Source organism: Bos indicus, chromosome 9, assembly GCF_029378745.1.
Source record: "Bos indicus isolate NIAB-ARS_2022 breed Sahiwal x Tharparkar chromosome 9, NIAB-ARS_B.indTharparkar_mat_pri_1.0, whole genome shotgun sequence".
NCBI lineage: Eukaryota > Metazoa > Chordata > Mammalia > Artiodactyla > Bovidae > Bos > Bos indicus.
This window is the reverse complement of record NC_091768.1, coordinates 88,353,721-88,374,289: the sequence shown is the minus strand read 5'-3', so window position 1 is coordinate 88,374,289 and position 20,569 is coordinate 88,353,721. Positions and strand designations below refer to the sequence as shown.

Genomic DNA, 20,569 nt, shown 5'->3' with positions numbered 1-20,569 from the left:
AGTAGGATTGCTGGAATGAAGGGTGAATTCAGATGTACTTTTCCTAGACATAGCCAAATTCCCCTCCACAGGGTCTACTTTGTTTTCCCACAATTAAAGGAGTGTCTGTTTCCCCATGGCCTTGCCAACATAGTATGCTGCCAAAGTTTTAAGCATAATATTAAAAAAAGACTAAGTTGCCAAATTCTAAAAATTAGAAGATAAAAATTTTTTATTTCTGGCTTCTCTTAAAAAAGTATTAGATCCACAGGCCCTAGGCCTACAGTTTCACATAACACTTCTGTCCCCAAGACACAAGTACCTTGACACTCTGGCCTCTGCCTGGGCCCGTTCACGTGCTGTGTTCATCAGCTTAGCTCCTGAAGGCACTGGAGTGTTCCACTTTCCCCAGGATAAGGCAGGCACAGTGCCTTGCCCAAGGTCTTCCAGGAAATGAACATCAGACTGGAGTGTCCCCCTCTCTTTCTATCCTTTGGTCTGGGATTGAGCTGTATTCCCCCGCCATGGATGCACAGAGTGCGGAGTCTTAACCACTGGGCCACCAGGGAAGTCCCTGGAGCCCTTCTCTGGGTGTACTCACACTCTCACACTTTCTTGCTTTGTTCCTGCCTCCTGCCGCACTCAGTATGGGGTTGAACAGCTATTTGGCTGATTTCCTTAAACTTAGCATCATATGAAATACCAAACACAATGGCCTCAATAGAAACATTCTAAATTACATCATCTACATGAGCTACCCTAAAAGCACCTCAAGGCTTCTCTGCACAACTGAGTTTTGGGGCATTCTGTGACATCATGGCTCTGCTTCTGTCTTAAATTAGGCAGTTTCAATTTAAATCACTTATATATTCTTAATATAGAACCAAATGCATATTTGATCTTGAATTTATAAGCCCTGTGGACAGTTAAATAATGGCTTTACACAAAAGTCAATAACTCCTACTTAGTTAATCCCTGAATAACTATTTCTTATGATATATGCACTCAAATCCTTTTCAGAAGTATTTAGGGAGAAAGAAGGCAATGAGAGAAAATTATATAAAACCAGATATCTTTTTCTGGTTGTTTAACACTTTCAAGTTGCAATTAGTGATGATGTCAAAATAAGACATTGAATTATGAAAGAACCAAAATATAGCCATCAGGGCCAACTGAACACAAAGGGTGTTTGAACGTTTCCTGAATGAATAATCAGAGAATAGAAATCTGTATGACTTTAGGGTTTCTTCTGCCATAATGTTAATGTCTCTCCACTCCATCTTTCTCCCTCCCTCTACTTTTCACACACACACACACACACACACACACTCACTGATGACTGAGCAGTTTTCACAGGACACTACTGAGAAAGGCTTACTCTGTAAGGAGACACTGATTCGTGTGTGTGCATGCTAAGTCGTTCAGGCATGTCTGACTCTTTGTGACCCCATGGACTGTAGCCCACCGGGCTCCTCTGTCCATGGGATTCTGCAGGCAAGAATACTGGAGTGGGTTGCCATACCCTCCTCCAGGGGATCTCCCGGACCTAGGGGTCGAACCTGTGTCTCTTATGTCTCCTGCATTGGTAGGGGGTTCTTTATCCCTAGCGCCATTCGGGAAGCCCACGACACTGACTTGAATAGACTCCAATCATACCTATTATCTGATACCAGCAGTTTCCTGAGGATAATTTCAACAAGTGGCTTGTGTGTGTGTGTGTGTGTATGTGTGCATATGTGTGTCTGTGCATGTGTGTGTGCACACACACAGGCCTGGGCACTGAAAGGAGACAGGCTCCAATGAGGAGGGGGCCACGCATCAGGTGAAAGGAGGCGGTTAAGGGAAGTTGGGCCTCCGAAGACAAACTTCCCTCCTAAATGTCACCCAGGGTCAGCCTGGCTGACAGTCAAGCTAAGTGACGGAAATGAGAGTGGAGGTGAAGGCAGGAAACCGCGGAAACCCGTTCCAGGTGTTTCCAGAGCCCTAAGAGCAGGTGAGCGCTTGGTGGGCGAGAGCCCGGCCTGCCTGGCGGGGACTTTCACCCCTCCTGAGAGTGGCTTCTGCAGCGCTTTGTTGTTCTTTTCTGGGCAGCAGGTAAGAAGGGCTGTGTCCTCCTCCTGTCGGGAGGGATTTCTGTCGCCTAGCCATACACAAAAGCAAGGTCAAAGTTGACTCTCCATGTAAGCCCCAGTGACTCAGATAAAAGCAGACGGCAACCGCCAGCTTCACCTCTTTCATTAACGGCCCTTCAATTAAAGCAATTTTCCACTCCTCCCCAGAGGTGAGCAGCTGCTTATGTTTCACAAAGTGTAACATCTTCTAAATTTCAGGGTGCTGAGTGAGAAGCAGGCTGTGCCAGACCCACACACACCCCCTCACTATTCCCTGCTCACACACAGGAGTGTGGAGTGCTGCAATCAGTCTTCCAATTAAACTTGGCAATATCGCAACAAGAAATCAGATTTGGGAGTTGGCAACCTGGCGCATAAACAAACTTTTATGTGAATAATTGAGCCAGAGCTAAGCATATGCTGGACCGTCTTTAATCAACTTGTGATTACAGTTACCAGAAAAGCCCCGATGTTTCCGAAAGCTTCTTGTTGTTTATTCACTGTGGTTATTCTAACACAGTTTCTTTGATATACTCAGCGTTATCTTTTGCCCATTTCTCCCTCTTTCATTTTCCTTCTCTTTTCCAAATTCTTACCCTTCACTGTGACACAGGCCACTTGTGAGAAGAATTGTGTGTGTAAGCGTGTATGCACAAACATTTTGTATGTTAACACATACACTGCCACCCACAAAGTCAGGAGTGTTTTATATATAAGTCCGTCAATGGCCTTTAAGGAGCCCCACTTGAGTAGAACCAAGAGTGTTATGTTTGGATTCAAAACCACTGGATCATCAGAAATAACCTTGTGGAATAACCCCGGAACCCGGTCAGGCTGGGAGGACCTCTCCAAGTTCACACTGGCCTCCGAGACTCTAAATGAGGTGCTAACTCTCAGTTGACCCAAAAGTGCCATCATGAACTTTGCATCAACCTTTGTACATTTGAAACCACAACTGTAAAAATCACATGAAGTTTTGCTGGAAAGACAATTTCTGCTAGAGGTTTTCCAAACAAAAGCTGCTGAATTTTTAGAGAAATGTAAGATAAGATTCTATTTACAGTAGGACATCAAGAAAGTAATGTTGTAAAGGATTCCCTTATATGTTTCAGAATTCTCTTACCTGGGTACAGAATATAAACTGACTGTCATTTAAGCTCTAAAATTCAAATCCTCTCCTTGCATTTTTTCCAAGCCATCAGTGAGATTTAAGAAGAAAGTAGGAGAATTAAAGGGCATATTTAAGAGGCAGGAGATAATTCTGATCTGTTTTTCCACTAAATGAGTAAGCTAGTGCCATATATATGCATATATTCTTTATCTATATATATCTAACTATGTGTACATACATATGTATATGGCAGTATATTAAATACATATATTTATATATATGTAAAGTATTTCTATTCTTACAGATTTTTATAACTGATCTAGTCATATTTTATATGTACATATTTTTCTAACATTCTTCTATTCTGGACTCTCCTCTTCCCAAGTTTAAAGTCTTTCTGAGGACAGATATGTAGCATCACTTATTTATTACACAATTTCTAAAACAACTGCTAAGTTTTATTGGGTTTCCCAGGTGGCTCTAGTGGTAAAGAACCCGCCTGCCAATGCAGGAGACGTAAGAGATGTGGGTTCTATCCCTGGCTCGGGAAGATCCTCTAGAGAAGGGAATGGAAATCCACTCCAGTATTCTTGCCTGGAGAATCCCATGGACAGAAGAGCCTGGGGGCCTACGGTCCACAGGGTTGCAAAGAGTTGGACACAACTGAAGTGACTACACAATTACACACACAACTTACTGGGAACTGAATTTTTTTTCCCCTGGCTAGTGGGAAGAAAAAACCCTCAGAGTGAGACAGATTAGTGGTGAACTTCATCCAGTATGGAACACATCGGTCATCTTAACTTTACAATGAAAACAGTGTGTCTCTGTCTCTGTCTTGGTTGGCTCAGAGAGATGAACCCTGCTTACCTTGGACACAAAGCACTCTGCTATGGCCACAGGATCATTTTCACAGTTTTCCAACTCTTGCAGAAGTTCACTAAAAAAAAAAAGGAAAAAAAAAAGAACGTATTAGGCTGTGGTCTGAGGGTTGAGGATATTTTAAATAACTTAGAAGTTTAAACATTTACATGGCATATAAGGAACCATTTAATTGGATATCTGAGGTCTTATCATTACATCCAAGGCTTAGATAAGTGGCTTGCCTGAGGTCATGGAGGACCAGAGGGGTAAACATAGGTCTGACCTGCAACTTCCCACCCAGAGATAGGTCCTACTCAACATTTCAGTCTGCCTGACATTTGTTAAAATCTGCACACATGTTCACACACACTTACTTATTCATCTCATAGCTTTCCAGGTACCAGACAGCATACAAAGCACTAAGAACAAATACACCAATGAGCCAAGTGAGATTATGGTCTCTTGGAGCTTGGAATCCACTGAAGAGTCAGACATGCAGTGAAAAATCACACTGATAAACAGAAAATTATAAACAGAGATAGTGTTGTAAAGGAAAATATGCCAGGGGAGGAAATCTCTTTCCTCAGATGAAAATCTATATTATTTATTTTTAATGATTCATTAAGTAACTAACTGAATGACTAGTTTTCTGTGAGTATGGTTTCAGTGTGTCTGTCCTCTGATGCCCTCAATGAAACTAAGCCATGCCTGTGGGGCCACCCAAGACGGGCAGGTCATGGTGAAGAGTCTGACAAAACGTGGTCCACTGGAGAAGGGAATGGCAAACAACTTCAGTATTCTTGCCTTGAGAACCCCATGAACAGTATGAAAAGGCAAAATGATGGGATACTGAAAGAGGAACTCTCCAGGTCAGTAGGTGCCCAATATGCTACTGGAGATCAGTGGAGAAATAACTCCAGAAAGAATGAAGGGATGGAGCCAAAGCAAAAACAATACACAGTTGTGGATGTGACTGGTGATAGAAGCAAGGTCTGATGCTGTAAAGAGCAATATTGCATAGGAACCTGGAATGTCAGGTCCATGAATCAAGGCAAATTGGAAGTGGTCAAACAGGAGATGACGAGAGTGGATGTCGACATTCTAGGAATCAGCGAACTCAAATGGACTGGAATGGGTGAATTTAACTCAGATGACCATTATATCTACTACTGCGGGCAGGAATCCCTCAGAAGAAATGGAGTAGCCGTCACTTTCAAAAGAGTTTGAAATGCAGTACTTGGATGCAATCTCAAAAACGACAGAATGATCTCCGTTTGTTTCCAATGCAAACCATTCAATATCACAGTAATCCAAGTCTATGCCCCAACCAGAAATGCTGAAGAAGCTGAAGTTGAACGGTTCTATGAAGACCTACAAGACCTTTTAGAACTAACACCCCAAAAAGATGTCCTTTTCATTATAGGGGACTAGAATGCAAAAGTAGGAAGTCAAGAAACACCTGGAGTAACAGGCAAATTTGGCCTTGGAATACAAAATGAAGCAGGGCAAAGACTAATAGAGTTTTGCCAAGAAAATGCACTGGTCACAGCAAACACCCTCTTCCAACAACACAAGAGAAGACTCTACATATGGACATTACCAGATGGTCAACACCGAAATCAGACTGATTACATTCTTTGCAGCCAAAGATGGAGAAGCTCTATACAGTCAATAAAAACAAGACCAGGAGCTGACTGTGGCTCAGATCATGAACTCCTTATTGCCAAATTCAGACTGAAATTGAAGAAAGTAGGGAAAACCACTAGACCATTCAGGTATGACCTAAATCAAATCCCTTATGATTGTACAGTGGAAGTGAGAAATAGATTTAAGGGCCTAGATCTGATAGATAGAGTGCCTGATGAACTATGGAATGAGGTTCGTGACATTGTACAGGAGACAGGGATCAAGACCATCCCCATGGAAAAGAAATGCAGAAAAGCAAAATGGCTGTCTGGGGAGGCCTTACAAATAGCTGTGAAAAGAAGAGGAGTGAAAAGCAAAGGAGAAAAGGAAAGATATAAACATCTGAATGCAGAGTTCCAAAGAATAGCAAAAAGAGATAAGAAAGCCTTCCTCAGCGATCAATGCAAAGAAATAGAGGAAAACAACAGAATGGGAAAGACTAGAGATCTCTTCAAGAAAATTAGAGATACCAAGGGAACACTTCATGCAAAGATGGGCACAATAAAGGACAGAAATGGTATGGACCTAACAGAAGCAGAAGCTATTAAGAAGAGGTGGCAAGAATACACAGAAGAACTGTACAAAAAAGACCTTCACGACTCAGATAATCACGATGGTGTGATCACTCACCTAGAGCCAGACATCCTGCAATGTGAAGTCAAGTGGGCCTTAGAAAGCATCACTATGAACAAAGCTAGCGGAGGTGATGGAGTTCCAGTTGAGTTATTTCAAATCCTGAAAGATGATGCTGTGAAAGTGCTGCACTCAATATGCCAGCAAATTTGGAAAACTCAGCAGTGGCCACAGGACTGGAAAAGGTCAGTTTTCATTCCAATCCCAAAGAAAGACAATGCCAAAGAATGCTCAAACTACCTCACAATTGCACTCATCTCACATGCTAGTAAAGTAATGCTCAAAATTCTCCAAGCCAGGCTTCAGCAATATGTGAACTGTGAACTTCCAGATGTTCAAGCTGGTTTTAGAAAAGGCAGAGGAACCAGAGATCAAATTGCCAACATCCTCTGGATCATGGAAAAAGCAAGAGAGTTCAAGAAAAACATCTACTTCTGCTTTATTGACTATGCCAAAGCCTTTGACTGTGTGGATCACAACAAACTGTGGAAAATTCTGAAAGAGATGGGAATACCAGGCCACCTGACCTGCCTCTTGAGAAACCTGTATGCAGGTCAGGAAGCAACAGTTAGAACTGGACATGGAACAACAGACTGGTTCCAAATAGGAAAAGGAGTACATCAAGGCTGTATATTGTTACCCTGCTTATTTAACTTCTATGCAGAGTACATCATGAGAAACACTGGGCTGGAAGAACAACAAGCTGGAATCAAGATTGCCAAAAGAAATACCAATAACCTCAGATATGCAGATGACACCACCCTTATGGCAGAAAGTGAAGAGGAACTGAGAAGCCTATTGATGAAGGTGAAGGAGGAGAGTGAAAAAGCTGGCTTAAAACTCAACATTCAGAAAACGAAGATCATGGCATCCGGTCCCATCACTTCATGGGAAATAGATGGGGAAACAGTGAAAACAGTGTCAGACTTTATTTTTGGGGGGGCTCCAAAATCACTGCAGATGGTGATTGCAGCCATAAAATTAAAAGACTCTTACTCCTTGGAAGGAAAGTTATGACCAACCTAGATAGCATATTGAAAAGCAGAGACATGACTTTGCCAACAAAGGTCCATCTAGTCAAGGCTATGGTTTTTCCAGTAGTCATGTATAGATGTGAGAGTTGGACTGTGAAGAAAGCTGAGTCCCAAAGAATTGATACTTTTGAACTATGGTGTTGGAGAAGATTCTTGAGAGTCCCTTGGACTGCAAGAGATCCAACCAGTCCATCCTAAAGGAGATCAGTCCTGGGTGTTCTTTGGAAGGACTGACGCTAAAGCTGAAACTCCAATACTTTGGCTACCTGATGTGAAGAGTTGAATCACTGGAAAAGACTCTGATGCTGGGAGGGATTGGGGGCAGGAGGAGAAGGGCACGACAGAGGATGAGATGGCTGGATGGCATCACCAACTCAATGGACATGAGTTTGGGTAAACTCCGGGAGTTGGTGATGGACAGGGAGGCCTGGTGTGCTGCAATTCATGGGGTCGCAAAGATTCTGACACGACTGAGTGACTGAACTGAACTGAACTTGATCATCAGTTCTCAAAATGCTCCCTGGGTTCTTACGATCCCTTCAGGAAGTCCAAAAGGTCAATATATTTTATAAAATACTTGACTCTATCAGATTTTTTATCCTCATTCTCTCATGAGAGTACAGTGGCCTTTCAAGAGGCTACATGACCTGTGATATCACAGATGGAAAGCAGAAGCAGATATGAGAATCCAGCTGTCTTCCAGTAAGTCAAACAGTAATGTAAAACAATTCCAACATGCAAAAAATGTTAATGGGAAGAGTAGTAAGCTTTTCTAGAAATCTGTGAATTTATTATTATTGAACACATTAATATTTTAATAACTTCTCAGTTTTAATATAAGAACCTCTTGATGAAGGTGAAAGAGGAGAGTGAAAAAGCAGGCTAAAACTCAACATTCAGAAAACTAAGATCATGGCATCTGGTCCTATCACTTCATGGCAAAAAGATGGGGAAACAATGGAAACAGTGACAGACTATTTTCTTGGGCTGAAAAATCACTGCATATGGTGATTGCAGCCATGAAATTAAAAGATGCTTGATCCTTGGAAGAAAAGGTATGATCAATTAGACAGCATATTAAAAAGCAGAGACATTACTTTGCCAAAAATGGTCTGTCTAGTCAGAGCTATGGTTTTACCAGTAGTCATGTATGGATGTGAGAGTTGGACTATAAAGAAGTCTGAGTGCCAAAGAATTGGTGCTTTTGAACTGTGGTGTTGGAGAAGACTCTTGAGAGTCCCTTGGCCTGCAAGGAGAGCCAACTGGTCCATCCTAAAGGAAATCAGTCCTGAATATTCACTGGAAGGACTGATGCTGAAGCTCCAATACTTTGGCCACCTGATATGAAGAGCTTACTCATTGGAACAGACCTTGATGCTGGGAAAGATTGAAGGCGGGAGGAGAAGCGGATGACAGAGGACAAGATGGATGGGTTGCATCACTGACTAAATGGACATGAGTTTGAGCAAGCTCTGAGAGATAGTGAAGGACAGGGAAGCCTGGCATGCTGCAGTCCATGGGGTCACAAAGAGTCAGACACGACTGAGTGACTGAACAACAACAACAGTTTTAATTTCTATTATGGTAGATAGAAACATCATAAATCATAAATAAAATAAGCTTTTGGGGCACTTAGAATTTTTAAGCATATATAGATCCTGAAAGTGAAAGTTTAGTCGCTCAGTTGTGTCCTACTCTTTGCGACCTCACAGACTATAGCTCACCAGGCTCCTCCTTTCATGGGATTTTCCAGGCAAGAGTACTGGCGTGGGTTGCCATTTCCTTCTCCAGAGGATCTTCTCGACCCAGAGTTCGAACCCAGGTCTCCCACATTGTAGGCAGATACTTTACCATCTGAGCCACCAAGGAAGTCAGATCCTGGGGCCAAAAAGCTAAGGAACCTCTGTTCTTGAATCACAGTTTTAATATTTCCTCCCCTCCATTAGATTAGATACTCTAGACTATCTCATTTTTCTCTATTTTTCATCTTCTTGTTTATTGTTCTGTTTTCTCAGATTTCATCTTTTATTTTCTATCGCTTCTATTGAATTGTTTCATCTCTACTATCTGATCTTCAGCTTCAAAGTGTGTGTGTGTGTGTTTACATGTTCTTTGGGTACTTATGTTTCTATTATTATTTTATGGGTGCAAAAGTGCTCTCATATTTATAAGGAGGTGATAATGATGACTATTGTTATTTTGGACTTAACTTTCCTGCTCTTTGCTTTCTGCTCCACAATCATTTTAATCATTTTGGCTTTTGTCATTCATGTTAGTGGTTCACCCCAAATATCTGGGGATTTTCATTTGTTCTTTCTTATTGGAAGGTAGGGCTTCCCTGGTGGCTCAGTTAAAGCAGCTGCCTGCCAATGAAGGAAGAGTCTAGTTTTGAAGGTAAGATACTACCATCCAGCCGTAAGGTCTGCACAGAAGTGTAGTTTTACATAGCATGCTCCTTACTCAAGCCAGTGATTCTCAAACATTTTGGTGTCAAGACCTGCTTACCTTTTAAACATTCTTTATGTGGATTATATCAATACTTATTAGAAATTAAGGCTGCTATGTAATTTTTAAAAGATCAATTTATGTAATTATATATATAGTACAAGTTAATACAAGTAACTTTTTTGTGAAAAATAGATTTTATAAAACAAAATTTAGTGAGAAGAGTAGTATTGTTTTATAATTTGCAAATCTCTAATGCTTATCTTAATAGAACACAGATGGCTGCTCATGTCTGCTCAGCATTTCAACAGCCTCACACAAATATATCATCGGAAAAGGTAGGAGTATTTTAGTAGCCTCTATGGATATCTTTCTTTGATAAAACACTGAAACTCAACAAGTGGTAGTTTCTTAGAGGTTTGCTGGGGTCTGAAACCATATAATCCTATACCCTGCTACATTGAAATCCACTGACCAAGCTTGTACTTTGAAAGGAACTTTTACCAATGCATGGTTTTAGGACAGACCCAATTTCAAACATTCTTCCGTAATATTCCACAAAACATACCATTTGTAAGATTATTTTTGTTTGGAATGTATAGTTCTGATCATTTTATCAATATCCTTTATGGAAGGATGTGCTTAGTTGCTCAGTTGTGTCTGACTCTTAGTGACCCCATGGACTGTAGCCCACCAGGCTCCTCTGTCCATCTGGATTCTCCAGACAAGAATACTGGAGTGGGTTGCCATGCCCTCCTGCAAAGCATCTTCCCAATCCAGGGATTGAACCCAGGTCTCCTGCATTGCAGGCAGATTCTTCACCACCTGAACCACAGGGAAGCCCTTTATAGAAGGATGGCTGTGATTAAATTAAAGATAGCTGAAATTTCATCACTGGGATCCAAATACTGGATGAAGTAAAATAAAAGGTCAAACAAAAAGAACAGCTAAAAAGGCAATATATCTGGACCAGTGTTTTCCACTGTTGGAGGATGGAGTGCTCTGGATGTAAGTTATGTAATCATGTCTTTCAATATTCTGCTGTTTCTAAGGGGAGAAGAATTTTGAGCAGAATCCATCATATTTTTCATACTTCCAAGGCTTAACAGAAATACTCCTTGACAATATTTAACTCCCTCTGTTCTCAGTGTTACGCTCATCAAGCTCCTCTTGGAGCTTTAATTTCAACTCCAGCTTGGATCTCCTGGTAGGACAAAGTGTCTTGAGGACCCACCCAGACTCTGGTATAGCTCACCTGTAAACGAATGGCATTCATTGCTCAAGAAGCAGAACTGGGAAGGAGCTCAGATGCCTTCCAGTCCTACTCCCAAATTTTAAGATGAGCAAACCAGGGCTCATAAAAGGGAGGTTGCTTACCTTAGGTCACACAACAAATAATTAATAGGCATAGCTAGGCTTAGTATCAGGGTTTGTGAATCCCAGTTCCACACTATTATAAACACACCTATTGAAAAATTTATTTTTCAGATTGACTCAAGAAAGCTGAGGGCTAGTCTCCACATTATGGTGTCTTCAACCTGCTAGCGCCTACCTGGGAGGCCTTGTGTGAGTCATCTGGGCAGCTTTCCTTTACAACCCTTTTACAAAATAATGGAAACAGTGAGGAGTCAGTAGTCTGATTTCCTTCACACGCCTGTCATCAGAGCAACCATCCTGATACAGCTGGCTGATCACCCTGTTAGTGCTCCATTCAACATGGTCATTACTGAAAGCCTCATTTGTCAGGACTATTACAGGCAGGAGGGGATGGGGTTAAGAACATGGACGAAAGCTCTGTCCTACCGTACTTACGTTCTGATCAGGGGTGATGAATGTTAACAACTGAAGAAATAAAGAACACAACGTAAAACAAAAGACAACAAATGTTGGCAAGGATGTGAAGAACTGGAACCCTCATGCATTGCTGATAGGAATGCAAAATGGTGCAGCCTCCATGGAAAGCAGTATGGAGATTCTCCAAAAAATTAAGAGTAGAACTAATATACGATCCAGCAATCCAACCTTGCAGTATGCTATGCTATGCTCAGATGGTCAGCTGTGTCCTACTCTTTGTGACCCTGTGGACTATAGCCCATGAGGCTCCTCTGTACATGGGATTTTCTAGGCAATAATAGTGGAATGGATCGCCATTTCGTTCTCCAGGGGATCATCCCCACCCAGGGATCAAACCTGGGTCTCCTGCATTGCAGGAGGATTCTTTACCAACTGAGCCACCAGGGAAGCCCAATCTTGGGGTATTTACATAAAAAATTGAAATCAGGGTCTTGAAGAGCTGTTAGCACTACCACATTCGTTGCAGAAGTATTCACAACAGCCAAAATGTGGATACAACTTAAATGTCTATGAATGGATGAAGATGAATAAGGAAAATGTGGTAAGCATGTATATGTATTTGTGTGTATATATATGTATATGTGTGTGTGTGTATGTATACAGTGAAATGTCAGTCTTAAAGAAGGAATTCTGTGACAACATGGATGAACCTTGGCATTATGTCAAGTGGAAAAAAAAAAAACAGTCACAGAAGGACAAATCCTGCATGATTCCACTTATATTAGAAATCTAAAATAGTCACACCCATAGCATCAGATAGTAGAATGGTGGTTACCAGCAGCTGGGGGTAAGAGTAAATGGATGAGCTATTACCTAAGATGCATCAAGTTTCAGCTAAACCAGATGAATAGGTTCTAGAGATCTGCTATAACATAATATCTAAGTTAACAATAACATGTGTGTGAAAGTGGCTCTCTGAAACCCCATGGACTATAGCTCTCCAGGCTCCTCTGACCATGGGATTCTCCAGGGAAAAATACTGAGGTGTGTAGCCATTCCTTTCTCCAGGGAATCTTCCCTATCCAGGGATCGAACCCAGCTCGCCTGCATTTCAGGCAGATTCTTTACTGTCTGAGCCACAAGGGAAGTATTGAACGCTTAAAAATTTAAGAGGGTAGATCTCATGTTAAGTGCTGTTATTATAATAAAGTAAAAATTAAGAAAAAATAAATTTTATTCCTTTGCCAGTAGAAACTCATACACCATAGTACAATATTGCTTACTAAGAATGCTTATGTGAAAAATGGCAAAGGGTTGGTTTTACTGAAAAGCAAAACAAACACAACAGAATATAATACTGTACTACGTGTTATGAGAGGCTGGTGGCTCAGTGGTGAAGAATCTGCCTGCCAATGCAGGAGATGTGGGTTTGATCCCCGGGTCAGGAAGATCCCCTGGAGAAGGAAACAGCAACCCACTCCAGTATTCTTGCCTGGGATATCATGGACAGAGGAGCCTGGTGGGCTACAGTCCATGGGGTCACAAAAGAGTCAAACATGACTCAGCAATTAAGTAACAACAACGTGTTATGAGGGAAATAAAGACAGTGTAGCAGAATGTGCCTGAGGCTGGGTGGGTGGGTGACGGAGCACTGGAGCAGTCACAGAATGCTCTCTGAGGAGGTGATATCTAAGTTTGCGGAGGGTTGGAAGAGAAAGTCATTTTAGAAATTGGTCATGAGTCTAAGGACAGAATGAACATAGTGTGTTTTTGTGGGTGGTATAGAAAGGAACCCACCAGCTGCTGTTTGGCGAACAACAGGGAGTGTGGGAGATATGGAAAGCAACTAACTAGAAAATAATACACCATGTACTATGGGAACAGAGATGGGGCCATGGAAAGAGGGATACCAAGGACTCCATAAAGACCAGAAACAGGCTGTCCTTCTAGAGTTACAGCGTAATGGGGTGGAGACTAGCTTTTTCATTGCATCAGTGAAACTAATGAACAGCTTTGCAAGTACATTAGCAGGAAGAAGTGACTCACAAATTGTGTTTTGTACTCAGAGCTAAAATTAGAGTCATTCTACCATCAGATTTAGGGTATTTTCCCTTTTCCTGCAGCAATTGTTCCAAATATTTCCTCCCTTTTGTATAGCATTATGAAAAAAGAAAATATTATTTCTTACTAGAGTTCATATTCCTTGTTTGGATGGACAGTTAAAGGAAACACAGTTCTCCTTTACAGAACATATTCTCTGTAAGATTTTCTCTCACTGATGTGTACTTGAATTCAGGAATTGTAATAAGACCTTGCAGATTCTATTGCCTTCCACTGAACAAGATTCACAAAGGGGCCTCTCCTCTTTTGGTCTACAAAAATGTACAAGCTTAACTCTTTTTTTGTGCTTGATGTTTTGCTGTATGTTTATTCTGTGCTGTAGTTTTAAGAAATAAAAATATGTTAGCTAAAATATAATACCATAGCATTTTCTCCTGAACAGTAAAGTGTGGACAAATGTCTCCTTGTGTAGAACTTTCTGGATTATACCCACTTTGAATTGTTTGTCTATATTGGGGCAATTATTTAAAAATATTCTGTTTGGCTGAACTTATTGTATATCATAAGTACATAAGAAAACAAGAAAGAAAAAAAAAAAGATTCACGAAGGGGCCTCTCCTCTTTTGGTCTACAATAGACTCTATGCTCCATTTCCTTTTCCCACCCAACAAAGCAGGTCAGTTGGTATTTACAGAGGCACATATGGATTAGGAGACAGAAAATGGAGTGAGGTTAATAGTATCAAATGCTCCATTAAATTCACTGATATGCTAACACTGGTCTTGAAAAGTCTACTTGGAAAAAAGTTTATGGGTAAAAATATATTTTTACTACTGGGCAATAGTTGAAGACATTTTGATGGTATGAAAATGCATTAATATAAAAGGTAACTTCTCCCACCTTGCCCTGACTTATTGTTGTATGTATCTCATGATTTGGGATGTTCAAGCTGGATTTAGAAAAGGCAGAGGAACCAGAGATCAAATTGCCAACATTCTTTGGTTCATAGAAAAAAAAAACAGAGTTCCAGAAGAACATCTACTTCTGCCTTATTGACTACGGAAAAGCCTTTGACTGTGTGGATCACAACTAACTGTGGAAAATTCTTCAAGAGATGGGAATACCAGACCACCTGACCTGCCTCTTGAGAAACCTGTATGGAGGTCAAGAAGCAACAGTTAGAACTGGACATGGAACAATAGACTGGTTCCAAATCAGGAAAGGAGTGCATCAAGGCTGTATATTGTTACCCTACTTATTTAACTTATATGCAGAGTACATCATGAGAAACGCTGGGCCGGAAGAAGCACAGGCTGGAATCAAGATTGTCAGGAGAAATATCAATAACCTCAGATATGCAGATGGCATCACCCTTATGGCAGAAAGTGAAGAACTAAAGAGTCTCTTGATGAAAGTGAAAGAGAAGAGTGAAAAAGTTGGCTTAAAACTCAACATTCAGAAAACTAAGATCATGGCATCTGGTCCCATCACTTCATGGCAAAGAGATGGGGAAACAGTGGAAACAGTGACAGACTTTATTTTGGGGGGCTCCAAAATCACTGTAGATGGTGACTTCTGCCATGAAATTAAAAGACGCTTGATCCTTAGAAGAAAAGTTATGACCAACCTAGACAGCATATTAAAAAGCAGAGACGTGACTGCCAACCAAAGTCTGTCTAGTCAAAGCTATGATTTTTCCAGTGGTCATGCATGGATGTGACAGTTGGACTATAAAGAAGTCTGAGTGTCAAAGAATTGATGCTTTTGAACTGTGGTGTTGGAGAAGACTCTTGAGAGTCCTTGGACTGCAAGGAGATCCAACCAGTCCATCCTAAAGGAGATCGGTCCTGAATATTCATTGGAAGGACTGATGCTGAAGCTCCAGTACTCTGGCCACCTGATGCAAAAAGAGCAGACTCATTGAAACAGACCCTGATGCTGGGAAAGATTGAGGGTGGGAGGAGAAGGGGATGACAGAGGATGAGACCGTTGAATTGCATCACTGACTCAATGGACATGAGTTTGAGTAAGCTCTGGGAGTTGGTGATAGACAGGGAAGCCTGGGGTGTTGTAGTCCATGGGGTCACAAAGAGTCAGACACAACTGAGTGACTGAACTGAACTGAACTGACCCCATGATTTGCTTTCTAAACAACATTTCAAAGGAGAAAAGAAGCACGACCCAAATAAATATTTTCTTAAGACGTAAGTTACTTGCTCTGGGATGCCTTCACTGATCCCTCAGATAAAATCAATTCCTTGCTCCTCAGAGTTCTCAAAGTAAAGTTTTGTTCATTCCTTGGGTATATGACTTACTGCCTCTGCTACACAACAATGTCATTCATCTTTAGATTAACAGATTTAGCCTAGTGTTTGACATGCAACAGTGACTCAATATAGGTATACCCAATAAAAAGAAAGGGTAGTAGTTTCCTGGTGGTCCAGTAGTTAATAATCCACCTATCAATGCAGGGGACTCAAGTTTGATCTCGGGAAGATCCTGGTCTGGGAAGATTCCATATGCTGCAGGGCAACTAAGCTCGTGTGCTTCAACTACTGAAGCCCACAGACTCAAGAGCCCGAGCTCTACAACAAGAAAAGTCGCCACGAAGAGAAACCCACGCACTATAACTAAAGAGGAGTCCCCCACTCGCCGCAACTAGAGAAAGCTGCACACAGTGACCCAGCGTAGTCAAATAAATAAATAAAATTTTAAAAAAGAGAGAGAAGGAGTTGAAGGAAATAGGAAAATTCTCCTCTCATCTTTTGAGGAAAGAAGAGAGCTTAGATGATCGTGCTGGGGCTGCTAAGTCGCTTCAGTCGTGTCCGACTCTGTGCGACCCCATAGATGGCAGCCCACCAGGCTTCCCCATCCCTGGGATTCTCCAGGCAAGAACACTGGAGTGGGTTGCCATGTCCTTCTCCAATGCATGAAAGTGCAAAGTGAAAGTGAACCCGCTCAGTTGTGTCGGACTCTTAGCGACCCCATGGACTGCAGCCTACCAGGCTCCTCCGCCCATGGGATTTTCTGACTAAAAAATAATTTAAAAATACAATTCTGATGTAGAGAAATGGTCCGTACTTCCTCAAACTTTCAAATTACAGTCTAGACAACTCTTCTGTATTTCAAGAGAGGGACACTGTATAAAAACTATCGACATCTCTTTAACATGCACTTAAGGAAAAAAAAAAAAAAGTTCTGGAAGTTGAGGTAACAAGTTACACTGGGGAAAGTGGTTTCTTTGGACTGAGCTAGTTTCCTGACCATTTGGGAATTTCTTCCAGACATCAAAACAGAGTCTTAAATTTCCAGGCTATCATAGGGATTATGAGAGAAAGATTTGGCTACAAAAAAGACAACAAAAATGAAATCTCAATTGTATTTCAAAACAGTTCATATTGGAATATTTCATGAGATAACAATTTGAATCTAGTAATATGCCAAAACTGAAAAAAGACAGTATAAGGAAAGAAATCATACATTACTGTCATTTATGAACATGCATGGAAAAGTTCTTTAAAAAACACAAACTCATCATGCACAAATATAGGAACATCATGGCCAGGCAGGCTTTATGTGTGCACGTGAGCTAAGTCACTTTGTGCTATATTGCTCAGTTGCTTCAGTCATGTCCAACTCTTTGTAACCCCATGGACGGTAGCCTGCCAGGATACTCGGTCCATGGGATTCTCCAAGTAAGAATACTGGAGTGGGTTGCCATTCCCTTCTCCAGGGGATCTTCCCAACCCAGGGATTGAATCCATGTCTCTCATGTCTCCTGCACTGGCAGGCAGGTTCTTTACCACTACCGCCACCTGGGAAATCCAGGGTTATTCTAGTAGTGTACATATGATTCAAATCAGAAGGCCTATTAATATAATTTGCCACGTTATGAATAGGAGAAAAATCATATACTAATTTTCTTAAAGGATGATTACACATTCAATAAAAGTCAATATTCATTCACACTAAAATCTCAGCAAAATAGAAGTGTCTAAATCTCAGAACAAACATCATAATTAATGGTGAAACAGTTAAAGCATTCCTGCTAATGTCAGAAAGAAGTTAAGAATGCAAGAATCTAATTAGCACTGTTTGAGAAGACTTACTGAAAGCAGTAAGACAAGAAAAAACAATTATATATATAAGAGGCAGAACAACTGTAAAGGAAAGCAAAAAATTCTGATTTTCAAACAACCATTGTCTACATAGAAAACCTAAAAGGGTCTATAAACAATTAGAACTGATGGGACAGTTTAAAAAGTTGGTTGAATATAGTGTCAACATATAAAAATTGAAAGCATTCTTACATGACAATAATGGTGAATTAAAAAATAGGAAAATATTCTAGTCAAAAATAACACTAAAAAGAATAAGTGACATGTATGAATGTGATGGAGAAATCATAAAATGTTATTATAGGGTATTTTTAAAAAGCTTGATTCATGAGATATGTTCATGGTTGGATGACCCAATATTATAAAGATATCACTGCTGCCAAAATTAATCTATAAATTAAATAAAATTCCAATAAAAGTCCCAAGAGAGCTCCCTTCATGGAACTTGACAAACTGAAGCAAAAAGAAATGAAAAGATCACTTGACAGTGCAAAGAGTTAAGAAATCCTAAGTCACGTAGAAGGAGAGCAACATGGGTTTAATAAATAATTAAGATGATGTGGTATGGAGTAAGGATGGACAAAGAGACCAACACAACACAACAGAGCCCAGAAACAGAACCATTCACACAGGTGAAGTTCACCTGGGAGAAATGCAGAACTACAAATCAGCACAGAAAAGATGGGTGATGGGACTATGGGCTAGTTAGATGAAAAGAGGGTTTTTTCTTTTCTTTTTTGGCTGCACTGCATGGCTCGCACATCTTATGTTAATAAGTTCCCCAACCAGGGATTGGAAACACACCCAGATGAGACTGGGCATGTTCAGGGTGGTGTGACCGTAGACAAAACACACCCTCAGCAGTGAAAGCACACAGTCCTAACCCACTGGACTTTCAGGGAATTCCCTGAAAACAAGGATTTCGATTTCCTATCACATACCACATTTCCATCAATTTTAGATTAAAGATGTAAGTGAAAAGCAAAACTTTTAAGACTTTTAGGAAAAAATATAGAGCATATTTATGAACTGGGCACATTTATAAAAGAGATAAGTTTTTAAACACACAAAATTCTCATCCTATAAAAATTACATTTACTTAGAGTAGTCAAAATCATGAATTTTATAACTTCTTTTCAAAGAAGCCATAATTAAAAGACAAATCTCATACTAACGGAGGACTACAATTTGCATAATCCACAAAGATCTCCAGACAGAATTCATCAAGCACTCCTAAACAATCATAAGAAAGAGAAACATCTTGACAGAAAACTGGGCATGAATAGGAGCCAGAAATTTAGAGAAGAAATCAAAGTGGCCAAAAAACAAAAGAGGCTTAGTCTTATTGCAATCAGCAAAATGCAAGGTAATACAGCCCATAATGGAATATTACATTGCAGTTAAAATAAGCAAAGTAGAACTATAAATCTCAAAAGCACCGTTGCGTGAAAAAGACTTGTAAAAGTCTGATACAGTGCAGCTGTGTTTGAAGTAAGTTAAAGCACACTGTGTGTGTATACTTAGAGTCATGGCAACAAAGATCATACTTGGGGATGAAACACCAATCTTGGATGGTAGTTACAGTGATGGTGGTATTTTGAGCCAGATTATACTGGCTCATCTGAGCCAATTCTGTACATCTCTTCCTAATTCCCTGTTCAGTGAGGTCTTCTTAGTAGCCTGAAATCTGCTGTAGGTGTGTTTATACCATAGAAATTGGCAGACATAAATCTCAGATTCCCCCTCCCTTGTCCTCACCCTGGAGAACTGGCACACCAGCACATCACTGTGCCATTCTCTGCAGTGTGGACTGCAATTCGGAGGGGCATATCAGGGGCTCAGCATTACTGGTAAAAGCTTTACACTTTCAAGCATTTCTAAGGCAAATATGGCATAAAGGAAGGCCTTGATGGAATAGAGGTGCTTTATAAGTGTTTATCATATGCTTTCCCGTATTTTGGAAATACTTGCTGAAAAACAATCTAATCAGCTAAAATTTTCTAAAGTGTTAGTTGCTCAGTAGGATCCTGTGGACTGTAGCTCGCCAGACTCATCTGTCCATGGGATTCTCCAGGTAAGAATACTGGAGTGGGCAGCCATTTTCTTCTCCAGGGGATTTTCCCAACCCAGGTCTCCTGGATTGCAGGCAGATTCTTTCCTGTCTGAGCCACCAGAGAAAATTTTTTAGGCCATCATAAAACCATTTTCTTTTTGCCCTCTTTAGTTTTAGAATTTTAAATCTTGCTGAGTTGGGTGCAACAGTATTATATTATGTTGAGAAATCTGGACCTGAACCAGTAAAAACTTTAAAATCATTTCAAGCCTTAACCATAGATTTGCCAGATAGTTGTATCTTTGAAATCAATTGATGTAGGGTATAGAACAGAGGGCTCATAAGAGGCATTAACATAAAAAGTCACCACAATACTGTTACTTAATGAAATATAATAGTAAAGACATTTAAGCTCTAAATTCAGTCCAGAGTTAAGAGAAAGGAAATAAAAGTAAATAGGGAGAAAATAATACAGACAATTAACTGTAAAAATTAAACAGAAAAATATTCTTGGAAATAATAAAAAAAATAATGAGAAATATTAGTTGAGATTCAACAAAACCAGGTGTTTAAAATAGGCTTCCATCAATAGAAGAATGGATAAGAAGATGTGGTACATATCTACTATGGAATATTACTAAGTCATTAAAAAGAATAAAATAAGGCATTTGCAGCAACAT

At 40.4% G+C, this 20,569-nt stretch overlaps 1 protein-coding gene across 7 annotated transcripts in view; it reads right to left on the bottom strand.

Annotated features, from left to right (window-relative positions):
* PLEKHG1 (pleckstrin homology and RhoGEF domain containing G1) overlaps positions 1 to 20,569 on the bottom strand; it is a 248,994-nt gene that overhangs the window by 50,794 nt on the left and 177,631 nt on the right. For all 7 annotated transcript variants that reach the window (XM_070796369.1, XM_019967594.2, XM_070796368.1 and 4 more), the window contains one exon: positions 4,072 to 4,141. In XM_070796369.1, the coding sequence (XP_070652470.1) occupies positions 4,072 to 4,141 (70 nt within the window). The remainder of the gene's footprint in view (positions 1 to 4,071; positions 4,142 to 20,569) is intronic.